The following is a 13,414-nucleotide window of genomic DNA, read 5'->3' on the forward strand; positions in this document are numbered from 1 at the left end:
TAATAGATTTCAGGTCTCAGAACACAAGAAAATGTTCTGTCCCTGAAATGCAGCGACTGTTCCCAGCATATTTAACAATCAACTATAATTATGCCAGAAAGCTTCCTTTATCTTATTTCTAGTAATATAATGTAAACAAATCACTTGTTTTAGATATATTTCTATTCAGTTGTTTTGTATTTGTTGTTCATTGAAAAGTCTTTCACATTATAGTTCTAAGCTATTTTCATTATACAATGCCCATGCTATCTTTACAGTGTGTAAACTTACAGTCCCCTACCAAAATAAAAATAAAAATTTTAAACAAACATAACAAAACAAAAAAAAACCACCCACAAAGAACATCTCCAATAAGTCATTTGAAAGCCATGATGGAAGGAGACTCTGGAGATGTGTCAGAGATTTAGGTAAGGAACTTCAGATGGAAAATTGGTATTTTAAAACTTGAAAGATTGGGATCTCAATTTAAATAATCAAAATGAGCATCATGCAAAAAGAGTAGATACTTTAAAAATGTGATTTTGTCAAAATTAATTTTTTCTTTTCTCTGTCAACATTATCTATAAAGTGTTGAAATGAACATTCAGACAAGTCAACACTGGGAAGCTTGGATGTTTAAATGTTTTAAGATTTGTATTTGAAGTTCATCTATTGATAAGCAGAGGTCAACTGTTTTAAGTGATCGATCCAGATTTTCAATAGAGATGCTAACATAAATACGAAGAAACATTGATAGCTAGTAATACAGCATACAAGTATATGTTTTACCCCAAAAATATATGATCATTTATTTTGATGTATTTTTATTTTCAAAGTAACTGTATTTTATTTTATTTATGTATTTTAGGCACGGAAGGGGCAGTGTTTGGACATTCCGTGGAGACACCCCATATCAGAGCAGAACCTTCCCAAGACCTCAAGTAGGTGTTGTTCAAAGATTTCTAAAATTAATTATTCAAAACTAATTACAGCTTGATTAAAAGCAAATATTTATATAGTGATCTCTCCTGCCTTCTTAATGATTCTTACATATCCAAAACACTGTTAGACTCAAATTTATTCTAACTATTCAGGAAGGACCCACTTGTGTTAAAACCACCTCATATTACTTGTTCAGCTTGTATTTCAGAGATTCACCCTTCCTGTCTTTTGGCTTTATTCATTAGCATGATGATTATTGCTGCAGAATGTTTTCCAAATCACCATTCCTTCATCTCAATTTTCCAAGATGGACTTAATGAGAATTCTACTGAATCTTCATTCCGTTTTTTGTCTTTTAGTTAATCATGGATTCAATCCATTTTTTAATTTAAAGAAAAAAAACAAACAGCAACTTTTGCTGTCTGGTCAAGCAGAACTAGCTTATGTGTGATTTTTTTCTTACTATATTTTATATATAATGTATTCTGAAAGATTTTGTACATGTGTGCTGTTACATGTTAGGTAGGATTTGATGATATTCCCTTCATAAAATGTAACTACTATTAGGACAGAGATTTCTTGCCTTTTGGCACGAAGGCAACCTGCAGACATTTTTTCAGCTTGTGACTTTAAAGTACTGCAAATAGTCACCGCATTGTATGGTTGTTTCTGATGGTAAAATGGAATTAGATGCTCAGATCATATATATCTGTGGAAACTCCAGTTACCACATACTTATTTATCTTACTTCAAATGATTTTTAAAAATCCTTTTTAAAAAAAAAAAATTAAGCCCTGCAATACTTCCCCCCCCCCAATTTTTTTTTTTTGCTGATTTTAAATTTGTTGATTTTAAATATGTTGTCAGAAAACAATTATTTACCATTGAAATGATTGTTTGCTAAATATGCTGAAATAAATCAGCCCAAATATTATGCCCATTTACTTGCCTCAGGCCCAATTAATAAAACTATACTGATATTGTGAACTGATTTTATCTTCCAAAAGAGAATAGTTGCATCCTAAAGTGATTTTTGTCTCATGCTACATGCCAAAGAGTGACTGGAAAATATAGATGTATTATATTTTTTTTTCCAAAATACAGTATCCCCAAATCTTGGTATTTTTGAAGTTAATGGTGACACGAGAAAGAAGGAAGTTTGCTGTGCTTACATTAAAACTCATTTTTTCAGTACACACATATGTTTGCAGTTTGATAGCAGGATTCAGTGTATAAATGCAAATACATTATGTTCATTTGAATAGTTATATACAGGTCTGAAAGACACAGGAATTTAATTTGATTAATTAAAATACAAATGGTCCCTTTGTTTTTCATTTGAGTATACATTTTAAAGGTCAAATAATAAGCGTCAAACATCAAGATATGAGTATATTTGAATAACATGTGTATTATATTCAAAAAAGAGATATTGGAATAAAATTCATAACAATGGACATGTAAAACAATTACCTGCTGAATTTGAACAGTGGAAATTTTTGACAACTTTGATTACTAAGAATGAAGCTGAACTATACAGTTTCAACTACAATACAAGTTTCACAGTGTTTGAGCTGAAAGTTCTGGAATTTTAGCTCAATCTGTTCTGGATGAGGAGCCAGAAAGATGATGATTTATATTATGTACAAATTTCTAAAGCTTTTCCTCTCCAACACTCCTTGCACTATATCCAGAATTTGAAGTCTTCAGTCAAAGAACCACCTGTAATATATGGTATTAAAAAATGTATTGTATAAAGACAGTTCAGATAAGATTTTAAAGGATAGAAAAAATTTCTTTCCTATATGCCCAACTACTTTATTTGTTCACATCTTATATTTTCAAATAAGTAAAAAGGTTTTGCTTTCAGTAAATACTTTATACAAAATCCTTTGTGAAAGCTGGTAAGCCTCTTTGTATCGAAACCCAAAAGCTAATTAAATCTTACTTTTATTAATTGTAATAAGGAGCATAAAAGAATCATGCCAAAAGGAAAAAATATCTTAATAGTTTAATAGCATATTTCTCTTGCTAACTTTTATCACAAGAACACAGGCAAACTAAACCACCAATGTGATAGGCCACCAAATATAGGTTTTAGGCTAATAGTGCATTAAAACATGGTGTAATAATTGGTAATATCTATTCATAAAAGAGGCATACAGTAGTTAAATGCTGATAGTTTTGACCTCAATAACCTTCTTGATAAAGTGGTAAATTTCTTTATTGTTGCTCTTGAGATACCTGCAAATCAAATTCAGTAGTTTTTCTTCTCTGTGAAGCCTTGCTTATTATTGACTACCAGCTAATCCTGCAAGGCTAATGCTGGGCATAAAATGAGGTGGAAATTGATCAAACAGTAAGGAAGAACCCAGGATAGTGGGATCGTACATTAAGTCTGAAAGAATTCAGAATCTGGTACAAGGCATCTGTTTCATGTTGAGCTGCCTGATGGTTTCTTAAGGACCCTCTTATGTGTCACTTAAGAAGTAGTTTACTAATAGGACAGAGTACCTGTTCTGTAAAACCGTGATACCATAGAATACATTAGAAAGGAATTTTGACAATAAATTGAGAGCAGACAGGGAGTAACAAAAGAACAGGGACTCTTCTCCTCATCTATTATACTCAGAAATCAAATAATAAAACAAATTTAATCAAAACTGAGAAGATGATGTAGAGTTAAAAAGCCCAACTTATTTCGTATGTTATTTTTAAGGACCTCTGTTTCTAGCTTCCTTCTTAATATTAGTTTTTAATAAAGTGAAAGTATTCAATTTGTATATTTTTAGAATTTATGGTTGGTGTTTGAATAGTTATTTCAGTGTTTGGGCATATATATTGCAAAAAATAGTTGAAAACAACAATTGACTAGCTGTTGAAAATATATTTTTCCACATACATGTTTGTACAAAATTGAGATAGATGTAGTGAAAATCAGGAAAATTGACACAAGGTAATCAGCTTTATATTTATGTATTCATAAATTATTTTACATGTGTACATAAAGCAAAAGAAATATACATTGGAATAAATAGATAAGAAGGAAACGAGTTTCAAATGTTAGTTCCTAATCAGATAGAATAGCCTCTTAAACTAGGAGAGTAATTTACTTTCGTGTTCGGTGAAGATAATTATATTTGACTCCGGAGAAGGAAGAATATGAAGGAAAAATCTGAAGGAAGAAAGTACTGCTGTCACAATAGATAGCAAAATTTACTGAGTTTCATGTCATTAATTTGAGGTGCTAGATAATCTCTGTCTCTTGTCTTTGCATGAGCTAAACATGAAAACAAGGTCAAATAACCAAAATATATGAAGTTTTCAAACTAGAATGTAAATACTTTGAGTCTGATGGATTAGTAAGAGTGGCAGTTGTAATGAAATGGATGGAAAAATAGGTGAAAGGAGTATTTTAGTAGGTCAGATCTTTCAGGCTGGATTCAATGGTATGCAATGCTTTCAATATTATTCTGAAAGATTCTTAAAGAAAAGATTTATTAACAACTTGAAGATAAGTAAAAATTGGGGTGAAATAGAAGGTGGTGATATTATGCCAATCCAAAAAATATTTTTCCCTCAATAAGGTATTTGATAGTCTAGAAAACAGGAATTAGGTAGATCATTTCATCAAAGATCTGTGTAAAGATTTTGATGTAGTGCCATATCTAATGAGAAATGAAGAAGAGTGCATTTGGAGAAAATGTAAATGGTAGATAAAGGTTATACTGTTCAAATCCTTCCTTCCACCTGATGGGTGATTGCAAAGATGGTTTCTTCAGGATGAATTTTATTCACAGATTTAATTAATTCACTCTAAGAAAGAAGCATGCACTAAGTTTTCTTTAACTTACATCACCTGATTATTTTGTCAAGCTGTTGCTTTAAATATTTTCTCTCTTTAGCGTACCTCACCTTTCTCTTCTTCGTTTTTTCTGGCCCTTTAGTAGCATCCCTGAAAAAGACACTCTAATGCTTTGGATTACTTTCTTTTCCTCCTCAGTAACAATATATTTATATTCTCAGTTGACCTCCTTTATTTGCCTGTGTCAGGAAATTATTTTTCTGATTTTTATCTATGTCACCTAAAATTAAAACACTGTTATTTTGTGTGTTGTTATTATAATGCAGACTTGTTGAACTGAGATCAGTGGCATATATTGAGCAATTAGAACTCAGATTTGAACCCAGCAAGGTGATTTCTGGGTTAATGAAAATTCCAGGAACTGTAATAAAGTCATGCTGACACAGTCAGTGATGTGTAGAGAATGGATATAATAGCAAATGCTGTCTTGAATGCTGTTCTAATTTAAATCATGAAAGTTTCATCTTTGTTTAAACTGACCATTGACAATGGTCAATAAGTAGAAAAACTGGTTATGTTGATATTTAGTAGTTTGTGCTATTAGCTATTCCATAAGATCTCTATTTAACTTTCTCTTATTTAAGGTCTTGCTGTGAAGTCACAAAATACAGGAAGTCAAACTGTGTCCTTAAAGGTTAGTTTCCCACACATAGAGAGCTTCCTGTGAAGATATGAGAATTTTGCCTTTTGATAAAGGTTATCTGATGATCAGTGAATGACATTAAAGACTCAGGAGTCCTGCACATCTTCCCTTGCATTTCAATAAAATCTTTGCTTTCTTCCTGAAAATACAGACATTTGGTTAAAAACCAAATACAGTAAGCTTCAGAAAAAATTACTCTTCTAGCAGTGAATCAGATACAACTTGTATAGGGTGTAAAGGTATCAAAACTATTTGTAATTATACGAATATATGTAAGTAACAAGATTGAAATGAATGAAGTCTTATTGTCCCAGCATTCCTATCATGATGTCAAAATGAACTAATCAGGAATGCTCTGTTTGAATGGTTTCAATATCTATTAAAAAAGGTAATCCAGGTTTTTTGTCACAATGGTCACAAAAGTTCATGGTTATTATTTATGCATACTACTGGAGTTTGCCACCCAAATTTTGTCCAATACCTTCTGTCCTTCAGTAGACAGGGGCTTTTTTGACTTCAAAGTTTGCTTGAAAATTAAGCAGCCAACTGTTCTTATAATAATGATAAAAATTGGGGGGGGGGGGGGGGGGGGGAGGTGAGGGAAGGGGAGAGGATTCTAATTTGAAACAAAATCATTTCCGTGGAGGATGAGAAATTCACTGAATTCTATGGTGTTTTGGGGTTGGAGGGCCATTTTATAAAGAAGTGAAAAAAAGGATAAGAGGAGTTTGGAACAACTGGAACAACAACAACAACAAAAAAGCCCACCAAGATGAGAAGCCCATCATCATATATTAAATACTTAAAAGTACTGAAGTATGTTTTAGACATCAAGATGTGTAAGGGGAAATGAGCACCTGAATTACATGGGCATTCTCTAGCTGGCAGTGTATTTTTTAATCCGCTATTTGGAATTCAAATTCCAGAGTGGTAGAAGTTTATATTAGTCATTTTGCTAAATAGTGTAGACTGGATAGACGTGAAGCAAATAAATTATTCACATTTGCACACAGGGATCTTCTTTCTATTTTAGGAAATATTTTCTGCTAGTCAATAGAGCAAAAATATCATAGATGAATTATATCCCATGTGAGTTTGAGGGATGTGCAAGAAATAAATCTAAATTATTTATTAAAACCTAAAATTAAATCTTTTGTTTCTTTATAATTACTATTTTTCCCTAATACGATCTAGGTCAGCTTGTAAACAGAAAATAACAAATGAAAAATAAATATTTCTGTATTTCTGATGAGAAATATTTTAATACCTTCAAAGTAACATACTCAAAATGTTTGAAAACTTTCCTTTTTTAGCAATAATGCTTTAATGAATTCAGCCCAAGTCCATGCAGCTTTGATCCTCTAAAATTCGTCTTTAAAATTAGCCCTTGATAATTAAAAAGAAAAAAAGCCCTTCTGTGCTCTGGATAGATCTTTCTGAATCACATGTAAGAATTGACAGATTATATTATTTGGAAGTGTTGTTTTAAACATTTCTTCATCTTTCCCTAGTGTGTTGTAGATTCTGTTCATTAATAGCACTAATTACTTTCTCTATTACAGCTGTGTGCTGGTTAGGAAAGCAAAATTATATTGTATTATATTATTTTAAAAATATATTAATATAATATACATATTATATACAGATAAATGTATATTATATAAAATTATATACATTTATGTTGTATTATATTGTGTGATATATAAGCAATATTATATTCACATTGTCCCTCACCACATCCTTCTCGCTAAATTGGAGAGGTGTGGATTTGAAGATGGACTATTCGATGGATTAGAAATTGGCTGACTGGATGCAGCCAAAGGGTTGTGATCAATGGTTATGTGTCATGGTGGAGGCCAGTCATAAGCGGTGTCCTTCATGGGTCAGTCTTGGGAACGGTGCTTTTCAACATCTTCATCAATGACATAGACAATGGCATCAAATGCACCCTCAGCAAGTTTGGCAGATGACACCAAGCTGAGCGGTGCCAATACACTGGATGGAAGGGAAGCCATCCAGAGGGACCTGGACAGGCTGGAGAAGTGGGCCCATGAAAACCTGATGAGGTTCATTAAAGTGCAGGGTGCTACGCTTGGATCAGGGCAGTCCCAGGTACTTATACAAACTGGGGGAAGATCTCCTTGAGAGCAGTCCTGCAGAGAAGGACTTGGGGACCCTGGTGGACGAGAAGCTGGACATGAGCCAGCAGTGTGTGCTTGCAGCCCAGCAGGCCAACGGTATTCTGGACTGCATTATAAAAGGGGTGGCCATCAGAGTGAGGTGATTGTGCCCCTCTACTCAGCTCTTGTGAGGCCCCATCTGGAATACTGTGTCCAGGTCTGGGGCCCCCAGTACAGGAAGAACTTGGAGCAGGTCCAGTGGAGGGCCACTAAAATGATCAGAGGGCTGGAGCACCTCTCCTATGAGGAAAGGTTGAGGGAACTGGGCTTGTTTAGCTTGGAGAAGGCTATGGGGAGACCTCCTTGTGGCCTTCCAGTACTTGAAAGGAGTGTATAAACATGATGGGGAACGGCTGTTTGTGAGAGTGGATAGTGATAGGACAAGGGGGAATGGTGTTAAACTAAGACAGGAGAGGTTTAGGTTAGATATTTTTTTCACGTAGAGGGTGGTGATACACTGGAACAGGTTGCCCAAGGAGGTTGTGGATGCCACATCCCTGGAGGCATTCAAGCCCAGGCTGAATGTAGCTCTTGTCTAGCCTGGTCTAGTGGTTGGCAACCCTGCACATAGCAGGGGGATGGAAACCAGATGATCATTGTGGTCTTTTTCAACCCAGGCCATTCTATGACTCTATGATTGTACAATTCAGATTATCTCAGTGAAGTAAATGCTAATGTGACAGGCCATCAGTAAATCTGAAAGGAAAGCAAATTCTTGGTTTGCTATTCTAATAATGTGCTATTCCTTAAAGGGATGAATTACAACGTGGAGTGTTACAGTTGTATTATAATGGAGATTAAAGCTTTCAGAAATATAACAAAAATATTTTAAAGAAGCTGCATATCAAATATAATTTATCTGAAAAGATTGAGGAAATAATCTCTCAGTGCATAGGCTTTTCAGTTTCCAATAGCATGCAGGAGATTGCATAACTAAGTCACTTTTCAGCTGTGTATCTTCTGAAGAATAATAACAAAAAAAGTACGTTAGTAGCTGTAAAACAAATATAGGCACTCAGTTTTATTAATAGATGGGTAGTATTTTAAAAGCTACTTCTCTAATCATCAGCCATTCACTAATATTTCTACCAAAATATTTGATTTCAGGAAACTGCTAAAAAAATCTATTGCCTGAAAAAGAAACTTCTCCAGACTACGTTGAAGTCTGATATTAACAACTTAATTTCAGAAATTAATTCTCCAAATGTCTTCATTTTAGACAAATAGAAAGCTATTAAAATTGACAAAGATAATGAACAACAATGATGAAACAAAAGGGAACATCTCAACTCTTGTTGTGCTTTGGAAAAAAATGTTACTTTTTCAAACAAAATTATTTTTTGTTTGGTATTCCTAAACAGACTTTTTCTGTCTTCCTACTAGAAAATTTCTGATTTCTAAGAGTGATTTTGATTATATAAAACCAGAAATATTTTCTGGGTTTTTTTTTTCCTAAAATCTACATATTCAGTGTAATGAATATAGTTAAGGAACATTTTTTATCCTAATTATTAGAAGGTGGGAGCTGAAACCAGTGGGAAATCTTAAGATTCTGAGAAATTGGTTTATAAATCACAAAATCATGTTGCTGAAAATTATGGATGGAATGGAAATATCCAAACATTTAACACTGAACTGCATAGTTCAATTTCCTATGAAGTTAAAATTTCGTTAAGCCAACGTAATACTTTCAAAAGCCTCATTTCTAAACAGAAATCTACACAGAAATGCACCTTACCTAAATGCCAGGCATTTTTTGATTATGGCTTTTTTTTTTTTTTCATCAGTTTGCTACTGTACTCCAACACTACTGAGCTATGATCTTTGCAGTACAAATCTGTGTATGCTGACTGGATTGCAGAAGTCAGACCTAAATTGTCATGGAACTAGTACAATAGCTTTCTCTGCTACACACACCCTTTCAGCAAATTTCAAACACACATAACAAAAAAATGTTTGTTACATAGTATACAATTGTACATAATGAAGTTTTCTTGATTTATAGCAATGGTTAAATTGGGTCTGATATTTGTAAATCAGATATGCAGCTCTGTTTCTCTGTTTTGGAGTTACTCGGTATTTTGTGAGCAGCAGAATTCTGTTATACTTTCCATTGCAAACAAATAAGTTTTCTCTTTGAATGTTATTTTTTGTTGTTCTTTTGTTGGTTTTGTTTGTTCATTTGTTTCCAGTGTGTGTATACAGTTTCTAAAAAGTTTTGGAAACTCTTTTTCTGTTGTCTTATAGCCATCAGAAATTAACACCAGATAACCACCTGAAAAACACTGAAGTTCATGATTAAAAAATTCATGATATTTAGATTCTTTCCTGGTACAAAGAAGCACAAAAATGATCTGCTAACCTTTTCCTATATAGACTGTAAAAAAAAAAAAAAAAAAAAAAAAAAAAGAAAGCATGTAACAAGTACATATTTTTGTGCTATCTGCAAAAAATACTTTGCTGTTATCTGAACACCTGCTTTTAATAGTCTTATTTTGTGCTATCAGGTAATTTTTCTGTGTGTTTCCATCTTCTGTCCCATTGAATCTGAGTGACATATAATGAACAGACATATTTCACAGATACCATCTTGGTAACTTTGCATGCAAATGTGGCATTTTGATTTCAAATTATCCATTACTACTCTGTATACTAAAAAACAAAAACAAAAACAGTGGTTGAAATATGCTGAAATTCTGTCATTCCACTGCCTGATAGACCTTTCATTTGGCTTTTCTATAGCAAAATTCTTTGATGAACTACTCATATCTATAACATGCCTAGTAACTCATTATACTTTGGAATACATTTGATCTAACACTCAGAATACAATTTGTTAAAGAGGGAAATGCAGTGTTTTTATTGAGCTGCTCACTCTAGCTATTTTTATCACTAGCATATTTCATCTTACAAAAAGCTTTTGTTCAGGTAGAGTAAGAACTGTGTTCTGTCATTATATTACTGTGATACAAATAGATTAAAAGATTTGTCCCATTCCTAACAGGGCTATGCAATAAGTCTATCGCTGAACCCATACAGAATTCATTTCTTTGTTTTCCAGTTCAATACATTTGATCACCTTTTCTATTCAGTCTGTGAACACTACTACTATCAAAACCTTGCAGTGGTTCTTCCCATTCAAGAGATCTATCTCAGCATACTGAGATAGAATATAGATGAGAAGGTACCTTAGTTCTGCACTAAGCTTAATTGAGAATCTTGAGTATAGAGTACAGAAAGAAAGGGAAAATCTGTCAGGAGTAGAACAACAATAGTTGCACTAGGGAGACATACCAAGTCCCAGTAATATGTAGTTTGACCCTATTATATCAGTATTAAAGAGCATAATGAGTATTTTGCAGAACAGAAAAAGGGCAAGCAAAAAACCACGGTAAAAGAGACTGGAATGGTACTCTTTCCCTTTTTTCATACATAATGCTGCTACATCTCTGTGAAATACAAATAAGCCTGTGAAGGCAAAGCCATTCTATTCAGTATTACATTATTATTTAAAACTGTTAAAGTCCTTTGCTTAATTTTTATTGAGATGAACATTTGCCATTGGTCACTTAGCAAAGTTTAGTTATTAATTTGCCATTACAGTAGCACTCATAGAAATACATGGAATTGTAAGTTCCTGTATTTCAGTTTTAGTATAGGCAAACATCAGTAGGCAGGCACCTATATATCATTAAATGCCTAAATGCTGTCCCAGGCAGGAATAGATTTAAACACAGATGGATTTTTTATTCTCTGGGCTATAGAGAACAGTGAGAGAATCATGTGTATGTATAATAACTCACTTCTGCTTCATTAACTTTCAAAATACATTAACAATTCAAAATGTGTATCTTCATGCACTGTGGTACTGTAGTTTTTAAGTCTGGTTGATTTTTTTTTTTTTTTTTGGTGGCTTGATTCAGTGTATTTTTTTCTCAGTGGTTGTTTTTGTCTTTCAGACTTGAATCTCCAACTAGATCTTTGGTGATGGAAGCACCCAGGGGAGTGCAAATCAATGCAGCTGCAGGAGATTTAAAGGCTACATGTAGAAAAGAACTGCACTTACAGTCTACAGAAGGGGAGGTAAGCTCAGCCAGTAGAAAAATGTTCTACTGCCCTGTTCAACTTAAAACAAATAATGCAAGGATCATTTATTCAGCAGCATGGTAAACATACAAGAAGCGTTCTGCATTTGTCTATGTTAAAATAATTTGTTTATTTTTCTTTTTTCAAATATTTGAATTACTAAATCTCATGCACACTGAAAAAAATGAAATGGATATAGATAAAAATAGTTTTTAATATAACACTCAAGAAGAACACTATCAAGTCCTTCGGCATATCCTTGGGAAAAATACAGCTAAGTGATGATGGTAAAAAAAAATTTTGGATGAATTTGACAAGCTGAAAGAGAAAAGTTTGAGTTAATACCTTATTAGGCTATGATAACATGTTTCAACAGATTTGCTCTGCATACTGCATATTTTTCCTTTGGCTGTTAATACCTCTGAAGGATAGAGAATTTCAGTGCTGTGTTCATTGTATGATTTCACCAAAATCATGTTTCAGTGATCAACAAGACAAAAAATTTGGTATGGATTCTTCATGTATAAACCTGTGTGAAATCAAGAAAAAAATGTCAAATTGGATCACTGGTTTGGTTCATAATCCATGAATGGCAGAAACGTACAGAATATATAGTATGACTTAATTTTTCTTAAGTATCTACTAGTGTACATTGGAAAGATGTTTTTGGAAGTAATTCCTTATGCTCTCAGCTAGATTGCCATAATAGGAACTTGAGAAAAGTTATAATAACTATCTTTTGCATTGCTGGAATTCAGTTAAGAACAAAATGCTTTATAGAAAAAAAAAAAAAAAAAATGACAGTGTAAAACAAGCTTAATCGAACTTCCTATTAAAAATGTTTTTTATAGTCCTGGGCATGGAAAATAAGACTTCATTCATCTGTGATTTCCCACGTATATGTTAGATTGATAGTTATGAGAGAACAAGACACCAACCTTTCCCTACCCTTTCCCTCACCCTGTAAGTTCTTTATTAGAGAGTAGTGAGGTGCTGGAACAGGCTGCCCAGAGAGGCTGTGCATGCACCGTCCCTGGAGGTGTTCAAGGCCAGATCGGATGGGGCCCTGGACAACCTGGTCTAGTATTAAATGGGGAGGTTGGTGGCCCTGCCTGTGGGTTGGAGATTCATGATCCTTGAGGTCCCTTTTTGTACTAGAAAAAAAAATACAATACATGATTTTTTGGTATCATTTCCATACTAGTTAACTTTTAATTTTTTTTTTAAGTTTATAAGCTTATTTACTAAGGCACCAAAGATACACAAGGTAATATTTTCCTTCTGTGGCATAATTACTGCTGTGTCATACCAGGAAATAGTTATATGGAATCTGGAAAAAATCATTATTAGCCATGAAGACAATTGTTATGAATTTACAGTGGATTAATCTATGAAGCATATATTTTTCTTTTATTTAAGAATAACTTTGGAAATTATCTTCTGAAGAACATTGATGTGTTTATAAAATCATTTTCCTTTACCCTTATTTCTCACACAGTATAATCTTTAGCCTCCCACATCACAAAATGAAAGCCTCTGCAAGCATTCTCAGTTCTGCTGTTTGATACATGGTCTTTTTATTTACTACAGTATTATAATAATCCTTCTAGCCATATTACACATTATAATGCATGATCCCAGACTGAATACTAGGGGCTGTAATTTTTATTCACACTCTACTGCTCTTTATAAAACTCTTGAGCTGCACCCTTGTGAGCC

At 33.3% G+C, this 13,414-nt stretch overlaps 1 protein-coding gene across 3 annotated transcripts in view; it reads left to right on the forward strand.

Moving 5' to 3' along the window:
- The window catches only part of SGCZ (sarcoglycan zeta), a 339,073-nt gene that overhangs the window by 306,190 nt on the left and 19,469 nt on the right, over positions 1-13,414 (forward strand). For all 3 annotated transcript variants that reach the window (XM_048942322.1, XM_048942323.1, XM_048942324.1), the window contains 2 exons: positions 848-920; positions 11,569-11,692. In XM_048942322.1, the coding sequence (XP_048798279.1) occupies positions 848-920; positions 11,569-11,692 (197 nt within the window). The remainder of the gene's footprint in view (positions 1-847; positions 921-11,568; positions 11,693-13,414) is intronic.

The sequence above is a fragment of the Lagopus muta genome, chromosome 4, assembly GCF_023343835.1.
Source record: "Lagopus muta isolate bLagMut1 chromosome 4, bLagMut1 primary, whole genome shotgun sequence".
Lineage (NCBI taxonomy): Eukaryota > Metazoa > Chordata > Aves > Galliformes > Phasianidae > Lagopus > Lagopus muta.